Raw genomic sequence first — 17,208 nt, forward strand, 5'->3', positions numbered from 1 at the left:
TTGCTCGAGCTGATGCAGAAGTATCATCGAGGTACTAGCAGATAGAAACTTAACGAAGCAAAACGCTCTGGTATAATCACATGTTCAGTGCTTTTAGTCCCGTTGTGCTTGTCTTTATCCGTGGTTACTCCTGCATTGGTGCGCAGGAGGCGGGAGCGAGAGGAGAGGGCAACCGCCGAAAATTTCGTTAAAAGAAGAAGAAAAAAGAGAAGATAATAATGAATACGCAGCGGTAACGGCGCGCGCCAGAAAAGCCACTTTGCCTTCATGTGACTGAAGTTGAGGTGAGGGGGGGAGGACTCGGGCTGAAATCGTGCTGCTGGTATTTGCGAGCTCAGGCACGGCCCTTGGGTTCAGGTCGCTGAATCCGGGAATATTAGGACAATTGTCCCCCATTTCCGTCCCGGACCTTGGTTTTGCCATTTGGGCGGATCGGGAGGGAGGTGGAAGAGGTGGAAGATGAGGTGGAACACGGGCGGGGAGATTGACAGGGTGGGGTGGACGGGGACAGAAGAGGAAGGGAGGACAGACGGGGACCTCTTGGGGGAAAGACGGTTTGGGGGGACCTCACGGGACGGGGGGGGGGGGAGGCAGGGGAGTAAGGGGGCGAGGGGGGATGGTGGAGTCCCATTTCTGAAACGTTTGCCTTTAAGGATGCACGATTGTGGGCAAGAGTGCGGTCACTAGGAGAGGAAACGTTCGCGGATGAGAATGGGTGGCTCCCGTGGAAGAGAAACGTTTGAGGGCGAAGCTGGATGGCTATTATACGAGAAAAGTTCATATGTGTGTGCGCCCGCGCAATATATATTCGTTTGTGTAGTGGTGTGTGTGCGCTTTTTGTTCTTCTGTGGTGTGTATTTAACTGATTGTAAAATACAGGAAAAATATACACTCGTAAGTCTATTTATGGGAAATCCATTTCTTGATATCTTTCAGGCTCACTTTTTTCTTTTATTTTGTTAATTATTATTATTATTATTATTATTATTATTATTATTATCATTATTATATATTTTTTAATGACCACATGTTGCTCTCCCATTATTTCCAAGAGAGGTCTTCCCTGTCAATTTTGTCCTCTCGTTGTAGCAAAGACAGCGGTCATGTCAACTGTCCATCTTTCTTTTTCTAATGAGGGGAGATACAATTCCTCTCGCATTTCCTCCCTTACGGGCTGTCTAGTAATAGCTGGTACCAGTCTGGTTGCTGACTTTTGTATTCTGCTGCTGCTGCTGCTCTTGTTTTTGTTTGCCAGGACCACGCCAATGCTGCCCATTTATAGGGGCGTGTGTGTATTCATAAACCGGATTGTAGTTTACGGGGTAAGAGCTATGGTCATGGGGTTCCGTCTCTCTATCTTCACTTACTAGATTTTGCTTGTGTGCGCGCGTGCTCGCGTGTAAGTGTGTGTGGGTATATGTATAGACGTGTGTGTGTGTGTCCGCGTATGTATGTATGTATGCGTGTGTGTGTGTGTGTGTGTGTGTGTGTGAGAGAGAGAGAGAGAGGGCGTGTGTGTGTGTGCGCGCGTGCGCGAACATGCATAAACTCCGGCCTGTGTATGTGTGCACGCGCACATGCGTGTACACGCGCGTGTAGAGGACGATAAAGAAGAGGGCCTTGAAAATGGGCGCCCCGAATGGGAAAAAGTGGGAACAAATGGCGGCGAGGAGTGGCGGGAAAGCCGCTCTGCTCGCATAATATATACATACATAATAAGAGCCGGGCTGGATGGGGCACCATCATCGCCACCGAAATCATCCTAATGCCAAACGTGCGTTCCATGGGCGTATGCGTGTGTGTACGCGCGCGTGTGTGTACGTTGTCTGTATGCATATATGTATTTACCTAATTGTGTAATATATGGAGTCAGAGCTGTTTTCTGGTTGTGTGTGTGTGTGTGTGTGTGTGTGTATGTGTATATATATATATATATATATATATATATATATATATATATATATATATAATATATATAATATGAGTGGAGAGGGTGGTGAGGTAAACGCCAAAAAACCGGAGGAGTTTTATCACTAACTTTTCGTCCTTAAAGGACTTCCTCAAAGTACACTCTAAGAAAGTCCTTTAAGGACGAAACGTTAGTAATAAAAATCCTACGGTTTTTTGGTGTTTACCTTACCACCCTCTCCACCCATTTTGTCATTCATATTTCAACACTATATATATATATATATACACACATATATATATATATATATATATATATATATATATATATATATATATATATATACACACATACACGTAGTCTACTCCTGATCACAGGCCTACCTTAAACTCTTACGAGTCGCACGACTGCACTAACCTCTGCCACGTCCTTCCTGCAATGTATGTGTGCATGTGTGCGCGCGCGCGTGCATAAGGTCAATTCTGCGTGTCCTGAAACCCATGCATTTGGATATACACGGGGATAAGCGAAGCTCAGGATTTAGGTCGTTGGGATATATCCTGGTAACATCATAAATAGTATAGGGTGTGCTTGTGTGTGTATGGGAGGAGAGAGAGAGAGAGAGAGAGAGAGAGAGAGAGAGAGAGAGAGAGAGAGAGAGAGAGAGAGAGAGAGAGAGAGAGAGTGTGAGTGTGAGACTCGAAGGTTAAACTTGATCAGGACATGAGAATAAAGAATACAAGAGTGAGGGAGACTACAAGAGACCATAAGACCTACACTAGGCAGTTCCATGCCAGTTAGCACCTGCCATCCCCATCCTTAAAGCTGTCTAACCTTTTCTTAAAACAACCTATAGTTTCGGCGGTCACTCCGTGGTTATTAAATCTATTCCATTCGTTGACCACTCTCTTGGTAAACCAGTTCTTGCATATTTCCGTCTTAAATCTAAATTTGTCCCATTTAAATCCATTACTGCGAGCCCTGCCCTATTGTCTTACTATGACGACCTTGTTTGCGTCACCCTTGTTAAAACCTTTGATCCACTTGAACACCTCTATTAGATCAGGCCGCACTTTGCGTCTTTCCAGATAGTGCAAGATAAAGTGCGTAAGCCTTTCATCATAAGGTAATTTTCTGAGCCCATGTTTCATTTTGGTCATTCTCCTCTGCACTGAATCTACAGAATCGATATCCATTCTATTGGAAAAAGACCAAAACTGTACCGCATAGTCAAGGATGGGTCTAACGCCAGGTAGAGTTTGATAGTTACCTCTGCACTTCTATTCGTAACCGTCCTAGCAATGAAACCTAATGCTCTGTTAGCTCTGTTCCTGGCGCTAATGCACTGTTTCCTGGATTAAAGGTCAGGACTTACTAGAACTCCCAAGCCTCTCTCGCACTCGGTTTTCTATTTAAAAAAGAAAAAAAAAAACGTTATCTAAGCTATAGCTCCTTTCTGGGTTGTGTAAACCTCAAGGATTCAAAACTTGGTTGTGTTACTTTTGATTGTCTTTGCTGGAGGTATTCCGGTGAAGTTGATCCCTTGTGAAATGCCTGGCGGCTGCAAGAATGAAGAGAAAAGGGATGGTTGTACGTAGACTGGGTCCCCCTTGGGGTGCCACGGAGATGAATGAAGTAGCCAACCAGACAGCCAATCGGTCAACCAAGGTATCATAGTAACGAAGGGATTACGACTGGAGATAGGTTCTGTACTCCTGTACAGAAAAGGAAATGTGATGCCTGTAGGTTGCGGTTGTTTGCAAGTGGCGATCGTTTTAGGAATCTGCAGACAGACTAGCCTACTGTTGCAGTAATAACGCTCGACAGAACTCCGTGCTATGCACTGTTGAGGACACTCGAAACTGGCTCATGATATGTCATAAGTGGGCACACACATCTGCATCACTAGTTTTGTTGAAAAAAGAAGGGAATAGTTGTTTAAAGAAATGTACTGTATGCAGTGTCTTCCTGGATGATGCAGTAATCATCTGGGCGGGGTTGGAGGAAAGTCTCGTGTTAAAACCAACCAGCTCTGAAACTACGTTTTAAACGACCCAGGAAGCAAGTCGTCTTAAGGGTCGTACACACCGAGCCTCGCGCAGCGCCAACACGTTACTCAGCGTGTTGTTTACGGGCTTGTGGGGCACGCCGCACAATTCAGGACGGTTCTAATTTCATGTAGCGGGACAGTGTCCATCTTGACACGGAGGGGGAAGGTGCGCCCCGGGCTAAGCTCTCCAGCATGGCACCTATATCAGAGTGGACAAGAAGCAACACTCGCGTTTATATTTCTTTATTGTTTATCTGGTCCTCCTCCGCCAGAGCGCTGTGTAGGACTGACACTTTTTCTTGGCTGATACATAATATAAGCATGTTAGCAAATCTTGTAGAGGAAATACACCCAGCCAAAATTAAATATTATAAATTTACTACAGCAGCATCCTTGCCTTTGGAATATAAAGTGCAAAGAGTCCAAACGGAGGGGCTTGAGAATATAAACAAACAAAGAACAAGTAGAAATAAAAAATGCAAGTTATTAAAGCAGAAACGTCTTGCATTATGAACTATGAACTGTACAGTGAGGACGCGCATCCTTCCCTGGACAATGTTCAGAGGTGAATGACGCACTGCAGCATTTCGGGTAGTGACAGACAGTGAGGACACTCGGCGCTGCATTCAACACTGCCAGGTGCCTCATGCAGCGCTGCACGAGGCTCAGCGTGTACTTGGGTTTAAACTACTAGGACCTGCTTCGTGGGTCGCACTGCCAGCGTGTTTACTTAACAAGTTCCGAGACCGGCTGCAGCTAACCTGCTTTGCTTGGGTTTTTCGATTAATGAACTTTATTGCTAGAAAACGGGAAAGAGAAGTTTGCGCGAGTTGCGTGGCAGTCGTACGACTCGTAGAAGAGGCTAGGAGAAAGAGCCCTGTCGGCCTCCCCACCCCCCTCCACCACTCATCGTTCTCTCTCTCCCGCTCCCCCTTCCTCTCTCCCTTCCCCTCCCCTTCCCTTCCCACCTTTCTCTCTCTCTCTCTCTCTCTCTCTCTCTCTCTCTCTCTCTCTCTCTCTCTCACACACACACACACACACACACACACACACACACACACACACACACACACACACACACCACACACACACACACACACACACACACACACACACACACACACACACACACACACACACACACACACACACACACACACACACACACACAAAACGTGGCCGTGTAATCACCACGTAGTCCTATCACATCTGAATGCAAAGGAAAGGAAATAGAATGATGAAAGTGGACATATCTTTAACGTTTGGTATCTAATTTGCAAGTAGAAATATATATCGAATGTTTCTTTTGGAAACGGTTCCCTTTGCATGTTCAAAAATCGTGAGAGTGAACTGTCTTTTTGAGTGTTGGTGCCCCTGATGAAGCGTGTTGTTGACACCTTGCCTGACACGCAGTCCGGACAGTTGGCACCCCTGAAGTCACTGAAGCGTCGTGCTTGCGTTCGAATTCGTATTGGATCCGTGACATTGAGGTTTTGATGGATTGATGGATGCCGACAACAGTGGCGACAGGTGGGAGCTGCCTGGGACGGGAATGGGAAGAAATAATATAAAGGAAGAGAAGGGAAGGAAAATGAAGGGAAGAGAAGAAAAATGAAGGGTTGGGAAGGAAGGGAAATGAAGTTAAAAGAAGAAAGTAGATGAATAGAAAGGGAAGGGTGGAAAGAGGTAGAAATAAAAAGGACCTGATATTGCCCATTCAGGATTTGGGTTTCGGCGGTGCCAGCCTTCCCTTACGGAAACGGATGACCGCCACCTTTTATGGTCGCGCGCGCGGGAGGGCCCCCGGCCTTTACGGCACAGCAGGATAAGGGGCGGAGAAGGGGCCGGGTAACGAGACACACACACACACACACACACACACACACACACACACACACACACACACACACACTCGACGGCGCAGTGGTAGCGTTCGCAACCGCTGTCACAGCGGTCAGAGTTGGGATCCCGCCCAAGACTGAAATAATTTCAGTATCGCTGCGCTGCGAGTCGTTACTCTAACTCTAATGGGCGGGGAGTTGGGTGTGTGTTTGCGTGTAAGGTCACAGCATGACCCATAGATCGGTCATTTACTGTATGAACTCTGAGCTCTCTTCCGGGAGGGTAAAATTTGTCGATCACGAGTCCATCACGTGATCCAAGACCATGGTGAATCACACACACACTCATAAAGAACGGGGGCTTATGGAGGCAGCTGTAAACGTGAAGAGAGTCGAGGCTTGGGTCCCAACGGTCCTCCGGGGGATGGCGTTGCGAGAGCGGTCTTCCTCAGGGTTGAGGGTTGAGGGATCGGGGGTGTCCGAGAGTCGGTGAGCGACGAGGCAGAGGCACAGTCGTGCGTCTCGTGGACGAAGTTAAGGGGAGGCCTTTGTTCAGCAGTGGACTCGAGATGGCCAAGGGGTGCGTGCGCTATGTGTATGTATGTGTGTGTATATATATATATATATATATATATATATATATATATATATATATATATATATATATAAGCGGAAGAAGAAGAACACGAGTCAACACGGGTACATGTGTTCACTTATGCAAAGTAGACCACTTTGAAAAAGATGTAATATACGAAAGCGCTCTGCTTCGTTAGTTCCTTTTTCATTTTTTTTTACTTTGCATATATATATATATATATATATATATATATATATATATATATATATATATATAATACACACACAGTATGTGTCACTGGGTGGGCATTCGACCCACCCAGTGTACTGTACATGTGAGCCAGATCGGGGTGGCAAGCGTAAGACCCGATTGCAGTTGGGACTCGCGATTGAAGGAAAAAAAAAAAAACTTTAGTTCGGACAGTAAAAACTCTTTTCAAATGGCGAGAGCGCCTCGTGCCTGCATTAAGCCCTGGTTTGACCGCAGCGGCCCCAGGTGACCGCCACTCGACCTGGCTGTCCCAACATGCAAAGCAAAGGTGACTTTCGACTTCAGAGTGTTGTGGCGCTTTGGGTTTTGAACTCTTCTCGTATTAATGTAGGCACGGGATCGGTCCTGACGGGTACTGGTGGCTGTTACTAGCCTTGGCTATCTCGATGACGTAGTTGCAAGGTCGTGGCTTGGTCTCCTGTTAATCGGTTGATATCCACGTCTCCATTTAGACCTCAGTTGTTGGCCAGAAAGAACAGTCTTCCAAGTGCGAGATGGACATTTTTTGAAGTTTTGACTAAACTTTTCTTCTTCACATATTTGGTCCTGGACCCAATTATTGTCAATATTTGATGTGATGATCATATGGGAACCGACCACTGTTTCTTGTCACTGTTTCTTGTCACTTGTCACTTCGTTGTTTCTAACGAAGAGGCGGATAAAACGACCAAAACCAATACCTTGGCATCGGACTCCGTCCGGGCGAGGTAGTGATGGCTCTGGTGTGCTAATCAGGTTTCTTTTTCTCTTTGCAGTGACCAAGTTCATCCGCATCGGCATCGCGGACAAGAACGACAACCCGCCCTACTTCGACAAGACCCTCTACGAGGCCGAGGTGGACGAGAACGAGGACATCCAGCACACCGTCTTGACTGTCACCGCCAAGGACTCTGACGAGTGTAAGTAACCAACCAACACATTGAGAGTAACCAAGTCGTGAGGGTAACTAACTTATGAGATACGGGTGACCAGTCCATGAATGAGAATGACCACTCCGTGAGTGTGTGACCAGTCCATGAGTGTGAATGACTAGACTATGAGTGTAAATGACTAGACTATGTGTGTAACCGACCTACTGCAGTGAGCCACCAACCCACGATCACGAGCAACCAAACCAGTTTGAGTTACCCACTTAGGGGTTTGATGTGAGTAATCCCATCTAGGAGTGAGATGAGTAACCCACCCGCGATTGAGAGAGATGTGAGTAACCCACCCGCGAGTGAGAGAGATGTGAGTAACCCACCCGCGAGTGAGAGAATGTGAGTAACCACCCGCGAGTGAGAGAGATGTGAGTAACCCACCCGCGAGTGAGAGAGATGTGAGTAACCCACCCGCGAGTGAGAGAGATGTGAGTAACCTACCCGCGAGTGAGTGAGATGTGAGTAACCTACCCGCGAGTGAGTGAGATGTGAGTAACCCACCCGTGAGTGAGTGAGGTGCGAGTAATCCACCCACCCACGAGTGGTTGAGTAACCACTCAAGATTATGAATGAACATCCAGCGAGCGTGAGTAATCGACCAAGCCACGGGTGTGAGTGGATGGGTGAGTGTGGGTGATAGATGATCGGACTGGAGGGGGAGGGAGAGGGGGAGGGGAAGGGGAGATGAACACGACTTCTGCTATTCAGTGTTGGTGCGCATGGTATTCAGCCTCACAACAGTTTATTTATTTTTCATTTTTGTTTGTGTTTGTACATGCTCCAAGCCCAATGCTCATGTGGTTTCCGACCTTCTTTCATCCCCCACAGCCTCGCGGATCCGATACAGTATCACCAATGGCAACATCGGTGGAGCCTTCGCCGTCAAGAACATGACAGGCGCCATCTATGTGGCCGGACCCCTCGACTACGAAACGCGCAAGAGGGTAAGCTAGGGGTGTTTTGCATTTATTCCATAGAGTTGGATGAAAGTGGCTTAAGAGTAGGGACATTTCGCCTGAAGAAGGATTTGATGTCACAGGGAAACTCTCGTCATGGTTGATACTGTCTCTTGAGTTAATCGAGGTCGAGTTGAATCCTCGAGTGATGGAGGAGGGGGGGGGAGTCCTTTTGCTTAATAGAATCGTCTGGCGACAACCTGGGGAGGTCCATATGAACCATCGACAGAGCTGCTAAGCCCTGAAGGGATGCCGTGGAAGTTCATGGAAAGAGACCTGATGGTAACCAGAATATAAAGGTTTAATTTAAACTCCGTGACGTGTGGAAGGGGGTTAGGAGTTGAAGGGACCCCTGGTTGTCCGTGGCGTTTTAACTTAAATACTTTAACCTGGCCGCTGCGAGCAAAAGGGAAAAAAAAAGGGAGTTGGTGTAAATAGTTTGCCGGTGGTCGTGTTTGATTAATTTGGGAATGCAAATGAGGTAGCAGCACTTTAATGTTTGGGGAAAGCCAGCAAGCGTATTACAGAAAATGTTTTATTTAGATTTGATTTTAACTAATTAGTGGGCGAGGTTGGGTGTTTCTCGTGTTGATTACCTTATCAGCTGAGCGTTGTTTCCTACCGTGAGCAAAATGGTATGCCAGACAGAGTAAAATATAGTTAATTAAGTCTTGAATCCTTGACTACAGTGAAGTTCTCTCGTCTGAAATAGGTTTTTTTTATAGCCAGCCAGAACAAGATATCTCGAGGGCATCACTAGCGGCGAGGGTTGTCCACTTGCTGTCGCCAGATGATTTTTGTCAGTTTGCTAAGGGGAACATAAGAATGAAAGAGACTGCACGAGACCATAAGGCCTACACTATGCAGTTCCATGTCTATTACCACCTGTCATCCCCATCCTTAAAGATCCCTAACCGTTTCTTAAAACAACCAATAGTTTCATCAATCGTTATGTGGTTACTAAGTCTATTCCATTCGTTGACCACCCTTTCAGTAAACCAGTTCTTGGCGGGGTCCATCTACTGAAGGGTGATAAGCGCAGTCCTTTGCCGGTAGTGCCAAAGGTGGTTGTACTGTGTTCAACTGATAACGATATCACTGTGTCTATCAGCCAAGTTGATAGGTGTAGATAAGGAAGAGATTTGATTGATTCATTCATTGGAAGATTGACGTAAATAAATATTAAAGAATGAGATTAGATTATTTCTTGAGTTTGTTATTGTCTTGCGGAGAAGAAATGATCATGAATGTGGAGAGTTTGTAGGTGTAATCGTGACAGGACATCTTAATCAGATTCTAATTTCAGGAATTGTTTTTGTAGGAGAATGAAGACGCTTGACCATCTGTGTATTATATAATTTATGATCAATAGACATATATTAACATGTTAATGATTATATTAGTTCCAGTGTGTCTGAAATAGCTTGCATCTTGTTCATTCCATCAAATTTTAGCAGAGAACATGTTATTTACGAGTGTGCAGTAACCATTTTTTATTATTTTTATTTTTTATTTTACATTATGCTCCTCTTCAGGAAATGTACAGAAACGCGTAGGAACTTTGTACAGTAGAACATCGATTATACCGGGGCCTCTTGACCGGGGTTGGCACTTAACCGGAATATCTGAAGAAAAAATAATTCAAATTCGATTAATCGGGGGGAAATCATAGACTTTAAATAGATTTTAGGTTCACGGCGCAACCGGCTAGCCAAACGTTTCCATTCCCGGCCGCCAGAGCGCAGAACTGTGGTTCCCACGTTTGTGTTCGGCAGTAAACGGCTGCTGCACACGCTCTTGTACATAGAGTTTCCGGAATATTTGGTGGGAAAGTAGCCATGGGTTTCTCTGCATTCGCGTGTGACACACACACACACGCGCGCGCGCGCTCGACTCGATGGCGCAGTGGTAGCGTTCGCGGCTGCCACTACGGCGGTCCGAGTTCGATTCCCGCTCAGGGCTGAAATAATTTGTGTCGCAGCGTTGCGAGTCGTTACTCCAACTCGTGCGGGGTGTGGGTGGGTGTGCGCGTGTAAGGTCATAGCATTACCCATAGATCGGTCAATTACGAGCCCTGAGCTCTCTTCCGGGAGGGAAATAGTTGTCGATCACGAGTCCAACACGTGATCCAAGACCATGGTGAATCACAGGTGGTGCAGTGGTAGAGTTTCCGGGCCCCACAACAGCTGCCTGGGTTCGAATCTCGCCCAGGGCTGAAATAATTTCAGTATCGCTGCGCTGCGAGTCGTTACTCCAACTCGCGTGGGCGGGGAGTTGGGTGTGTGTGCAAGGTCACAGCATTACCCATCGGTCATATACGAGCTGTGAACTCTCTTCCGGGAGGGAAATAGCTGTCGAACACAAGTCCAACACATGATCCATGAATCGCACACATACACACAGGCACATACATGCAAGTGTGCAGTCATGGTGAGCACACATGATAGTGTACATTTTATTATTGTACATTGCACAGGTACCCACAATTGTATCAATTATTCATGCCATATTACTAATGCTACTTTTATTGTTCTGTATATCATAAGAAAAGGGAAAAATAGGTATACATTTTCTAGATAATCGATTTTGAAGGATAATTGATGTTCTACTGTAGTATGATATGATAAACTATAAATGCAATGTTTTGGCATTACCCCTGCAAGTTTGCAAGTAAACCATGAACAAAGTATGAAGTTTATGTATTCAGTAAAACATTGCATCAATTTGTGAATTACATTTTACACTTTTTTGCTCTTTTTTGTGTGTACGGACATTGCATGTTGGAATACTTTTTTTTTTTTTTTTTTTTGCGAGTATTACTAAATCCAGTTTGGCTATTAGATAATACTCAGTTTATAAGCTTGGTCTTTTTGATAGGTAATAATGAACATATTTGCAGGAGCACATGGGCATGGTTTGCCTTTTTAAAGATGCTTAAGCTTTCTCATGAAATGAGATGTATCTTCATATGTGGTGAAGGTTTTCATTTTTTTCTCGCTTTCCCCCCGCCTCACAATATCTCTTCTGCCACTCTCAGTATGAGCTCAAACTGGTAGCCTCGGACAACCGGAATGAGAACCACACCACAGTGGTGATCCATGTGAAGGACGTCAACGATAACCCTCCCATGTTTGACCGACCTCTCTACGAAACCCAGATTACAGAGGAAGATGATCGCAGTCTGCCCAAGAATATTCTTACGGTCATTCTCTTTTGTCTATTTCTACAAATTTCTTCTCTGCTTGTCATAGTTCAATCCTTTGCCATCCTGAATGTGCTTGCTTTTGCACCCTAGCTATGTCCCTCCCCCAATTTACACCAGGAAGCATTGTGGTGCCTCATTGATGTCGGGCATGTACTATTGTTGATCTTCATCCTTGTGCATCAATGGTGCTTTGCTTGCTTCGTAAATATACATATATTTATTCACAATATTTTTTTTTTTTTTTTTGTGTTATATTTTTATTGAATGTTTAGAATGTATTAAAGCTTCCTTCCATGGCTGTATTTCCACTTTTGATTTATGACTGCAATTTATCCCAAACAGTCGCATGACCAGAGGATGGCGGTAGCAGCCATTTTTACTTTTGAATGCATGGCACCCAGTCATTTTGTTTAGTTGATAGAAAATCATAGCTTTTATTATTTTTTCTTTCATTTTTGTTCCCCCTTCTTCACACTTTGTGTTCGGTGCACGATAGTACGACCTGACGCTGGTTGCCACAGACAGCGTCAATGAAGCTACCACATCAGTAGTCGTCAGCATAAATGATGTCAATGACCGACCACCAGTATTTGAACAGTCGGTATACGAAACCACTTTGGAGGAAGAATTAAGCGAAGGTCTTCCAGCTCTTCTGCTTAAGGTAGGATACATAGGTCTGAAGCCCTTCTTGCAGCTTGGCTGTTAAGAAGTTTAGCTCATCAGGTACAGCCTCTCATGTTAACACATTGGATTTGAAGTAGGGGACAGCAATAGCTTGAAATAGCAAAATAGCTTGTTTATTGGTTCATGTGTATTTGCCTCCATGTCATTATGGAAGGATCTTCAGGTGTATAAATTCTTAAAAGAGCTGCTCTACAGTCGGATTTGAAAAAAAAGGAATTTAGCCAAACTATTGTTTGTGCACTTGTGTAGCTCTAACAATCACAACTTGCATAGGTAGTGCAGTAAAAAAAATATTGTTCACATGGAATGTAAAAGACTAACAGCTCTAATCTGCTCAAATTTTAAATGATATGAACTTGTGTTGTTTACCATCACACTAATTGCAAGGTAATTTATTTCACTATGCATGGATCTGTACTCTAATAATTTTGTACATATATCCAACTGGCATGTTTATTCATGATACCATTTTTTTTTACATTAGCATAAACTAGAATTTTTTCTCTTTAAATTTTTTAGATAATTTATTGTGTATTTCTATTTCATAGATGTGGATTTCATTACTAAGTAATATGGTTGAACTTTCTAAAACTTTCCCATTTCTTTGTTGTAGTTAATTTAAACTAGTGTGTTTAAGACAAATGGTATAACATGTTTTGGATCTTAAAATTATACATCAAATGTGAATCATATGAAATTGAATTGTACTGCAATATATTAACTATATACATTTGTATATACTTAATATTTTTATCTGCTATTATTTAAACAGACTCCTTCCCCAATATCCTACAGCCACATATAATCTCAACTGTCATTCATTTCAGTGCTTCATTTCAACCCACCCACTATACTGTCTACTTACAGTGTTTGTCATCCCTTAACCATTCTCAGACTCCAACTTCAGCCTCTTATGAGTGGGACTGTTTCATGTGATTCTCAGATAATGACACACTTGTGTCCCTTTGGCCTCAAACTTGGGCACTCTTTTCATAGTTTGTTCATTCCCTATTCAGGGTATGTGGCCAAACCATATTAGTACCTCCCTGCTCACCTTCTCTGCTTTGCTTTCGAATCCTCACATTTTTAATGTTAACAGTTCTCCTTAATCATTCACTCGTGCATACATACCTCTTTGTGATGGTTGGAAATGGAGGGAGCAAATGGTTTGAGGTGAAGGTGGGCTTGTACCAAGGTTGTGTAATGTCCATGGTTCACCATGATTTGTATATGAATGGGGTGATGAGGGAGGTTATTATGAGAATGCTTGGCAGATATTGGAGAGTGAAAGTGGAGGTAAGTGGGAGGTGAGTTATTGTTAGTGGATAATGCTGTTCCTGTCACTGAGTCTGAGGATAAATTGAAGCAGTTGGTGACAGTTTGGGAGGGTGTGTGAAAGGAAGTGGAGAGTAAATGTGGGGAAAAGTAAGATAGTGAAATTACAAGGATTGATGATGGTGTCATGCTGGACGAAAGTTTAAAAGGTGAAAGGCTGGAGGAAGTTGGAGAGCTTTAAATATTTGGGGTCATATGTGGCAGTGAATGGAGGAGCGGAGGTGGAGATGAATTACAGAGTGAAAGAAAAAAGAATGGGATGAATGAAAAGTACTGGAAATAGGTATTTGGGGATAAATGCAAAGAGAAGATTGTACAAGGAAATGATTATGCCCACAATACAGTATGGAATAGAGACATTGAAGGAAGCAGAGAGGAAGAACCTATATGTGTTTTATAGAGCCAGGATGGATAGAAAAAGGGATGTGGAGATAAAACAGAATTGGGGTGGAAAGCTGTCAGATAGGGTAGATTAAACAGTGTTGAGATGGTTTGAGCATATGGAAAGAATGAGTGAAGAAAGACTAACAAAAATAATTTGGAAAGCAGAAGTTAATGGAGTAAACTTCAAGGGAAGACTAAGAATGAGCTGGATAAGGATGAAAGGGGCACTGGATGCAAGAGGAATATCTGTTGAGATAGGGAAAGAGTGCAAAAGACGGGAATGAATGAAGAATGGTTGTAAATGGTTGAAAAATTATTTGGCCTGAAGGAATGGTGTCCTTGTCTACTCTGCTAAATATTTTGAACGAATGAAGACTTGGGGTCACTACAGTGAAGTGATAAGGGTAAACCAGCTGTGGCAATTGGATTCTCCTGTGAAAATGCTGTATCTGGTTGTATTAACTTTGATTTGAGTAGTGTAGTGGGGGGACAGGGATGACCTTTCATCCATGAGGTGCCAAGAGTATGGAATAGGTGTTTGCTTTGACATAGCACCACCCCCATATAAAAGAAAAAGGGCCTTTTGGTATGTATGTATACCCTTTTTGACCCTTTTCAACCCTGTGGCACCACAGTTCCCTTTAAGGAACGCTACTCTTGTCTGCCAGTTGCTCCCTGCATTATTTAGATATCCAATTTTTGAGATCTAATCAGACCCCTAGATTTTTCTTGTTCAGTGTTTGAACACTTCACTCACTTCATTTATATCTTCTAACCCAATGGTACTGCTCCTATTTCCCTCTACAAAATCACTCTCCTTGGTGAACACAGATTATACATATACCAAGGGCTTTTTCCCCCACACAAGAGAGGTAGCCAAAGTCAAAAGGCATAATTCCACTCCCACCCCCATTTCATCCCCACCCAAGTCACTCCCATTCACCACACCTCTTTCCATCTTTTCTTGGCCTTTCTTGGATGACAGGGTCATTCCTGCATCTCGCCCATTGCCCTGGGTCAGAAGTAATGCACTAAGACCCAGCACAGCCAGAGCAAGGCCACTTCATTTAGTGGGTGACCCCACCCACTCTGTCCCCTTGTGCAGAAAAAGAGAAGACAGAAAAATCCCTTCGGACTGTGTTAGAATATTCACACAAAACCACTCCCTTCCATGTATCACAGCATCATCCATACACAACCATTCTCCACTCATCCCTAGCTTTTGTCTTATCCCTTCCTTCCTCAAAAGATATTCCCTTCTTTCTCAATGCCCCTTTTACCCCATTCATCCATCTCATCCTCGGCTCCTGTTCATTCCCTCCACTTCTGCCTTCCACACTTCTTTTACTCAACTTTCTTCACTCATTCTTTCCATGTGTCCAAATCATACCAATACTCTTTAATCAGCCATATCTCCCAACCCGTTTTCCACCTTCACACTCATCACCTCTGTCTCACTCTAACTTGTAACTATTATTATTTCACCTGAAGTTGAGGCTTCCTCAAAAATCAAATCAAATCCACTTTTAGCATGATCATTCCTCTGTTAACAAATAGAAAAAACAATTGAAAGTTCCTTTTCCAGCCTGTTTTAAATTTGTGTGTAATTTCTAATTTGTTTATATTTTTCCTTTGGTATCTTGATTCCTCTCTACCATTATTCCACAAATCCACAACTCCAGAAAACAGAAAGATAACAAGAAGATATACAAGATTAAACCAGACACAGAAGCCACACATTATCGCAAATTCCTTGTCGATCCAGTTGCAGTGTTTTCCAAATTTGAACTCTTTAATGTTCTGCTACAAATCATAATCATTAATATAATTGTCACTCCCTGTATTACGATTATTGTAGAGCTCCTTGTCAACATAATTGTCATTACTCACATTAGAATTATAGTACAGTCCCCTGGTTTTTCCATTTTGTACTGTTTAACCTTTTCCACTCAGTATGGTCTTGTTCATTGTCCACATATCGTATATCCCTTTCCATGTGAATTAAACTATATATATATATATATATATATATATATATATATATATATATATATATATATATATATATATATATATATATATATATATATATATATATATATATATATATATATATACACACACCTTTTCTTCTTGATGTACACTTTGACATTCAGACATCCAGCTTTATTTCCTTTTTGTGACTATTATTTTTCAATTTATGTATTCTTTATGATGTGTAATAGACCAATTTTCATGCTACACACTTGTGCTAGGTTCTGTATAATTTCAATTACGTTTTCTGAACTCTCACCTTTGTCACTATTATGTTGTTCAGTACACATTTTTCAGATTCTTTCAGCATTTCCTGCAGTATATTGTTGTTTACCATCAGACATGTCATATCATGCATTCCCGTGTTCATTTTTTTCAAACTCTTTCATTCCACACTCCTTTACCTGTACTTGACACAATGCTCCACTTCCATGTGATGCTTATCCACCTTTTATCTTTTTTTTTTTTTTTTTTTTTTTTTTTTAATCTTTGTTCACTTCTCTCACCCTTGTTGTAAAATAACTTCCATTTCTCATAGATCCTTTTAACAATGCATTTACTCCCACAAGGATCTAGATAGGTTTCTTAGTTATAAAATTTAGGTATTGAAGATAGTGATAATTTATGTTGGAATTGTAAATAAATTGTTCTTGAAATGTCCCTACAGGTAACTGCAACTGATGGTGACAAAGATCGCGTGAAGGACATTGTTTACTTCTTAACAGGTCAGGGTATTGATGTGGATAACCCTGACAATTCCAAATTTGAGGTCAACCGAACTTCTGGAGAAATATATGTTCGTAAGGTAAGTTTAAGCTTCAACCTGCTCATGCTAAGATTCCATTTCATACCAATGATTAGTTATAGTGAATACTAACATGTTTTGATTTGTTTTATAATGTATACTTATATGTACATAAATTTTTGACTGGCTGGGTGGTTAAGAGTATTGTTACTTGGGTGTGAGGTCAGACTGGAGGCAAATGGGCTGCTGGCTGAGTGAGTTCATAGTAAGGGCATACTACATTACTGGTGATGATTCT

At 42.9% G+C, this 17,208-nt stretch overlaps 1 protein-coding gene across 10 annotated transcripts in view; it reads left to right on the forward strand.

The window, feature by feature from the left end:
* Nucleotides 1-17,208, forward strand: part of CadN (neural cadherin) — a 646,487-nt gene that overhangs the window by 606,114 nt on the left and 23,165 nt on the right. For 8 of the 10 annotated variants that reach the window (XR_012965868.1, XM_076175966.1, XM_076175968.1 and 5 more), the window contains 4 exons: nucleotides 7,403-7,546; nucleotides 8,396-8,511; nucleotides 12,225-12,389; nucleotides 16,833-16,970. Coding sequence is in view for 9 of the 10 variants with exons in the window: in XM_076175966.1 (XP_076032081.1) it covers nucleotides 7,403-7,546; nucleotides 8,396-8,511; nucleotides 12,225-12,389; nucleotides 16,833-16,970 (563 nt within the window). In the remaining variant the exon portion in view is untranslated. Of the gene's footprint in view, nucleotides 1-7,402; nucleotides 7,547-8,395; nucleotides 8,512-11,560; nucleotides 11,726-12,224; nucleotides 12,390-16,832; nucleotides 16,971-17,208 lie in introns of all 10 variants that reach the window. The other 2 variants (XM_076175969.1, XM_076175967.1) reach the window with 1 other exon arrangement.

Source organism: Oratosquilla oratoria, chromosome 38 (assembly GCF_046742065.1).
Source record: "Oratosquilla oratoria isolate Oo_2021 chromosome 38, ASM4674206v1, whole genome shotgun sequence".
NCBI classification, from domain to species: Eukaryota; Metazoa; Arthropoda; class Malacostraca; order Stomatopoda; family Squillidae; genus Oratosquilla; species Oratosquilla oratoria.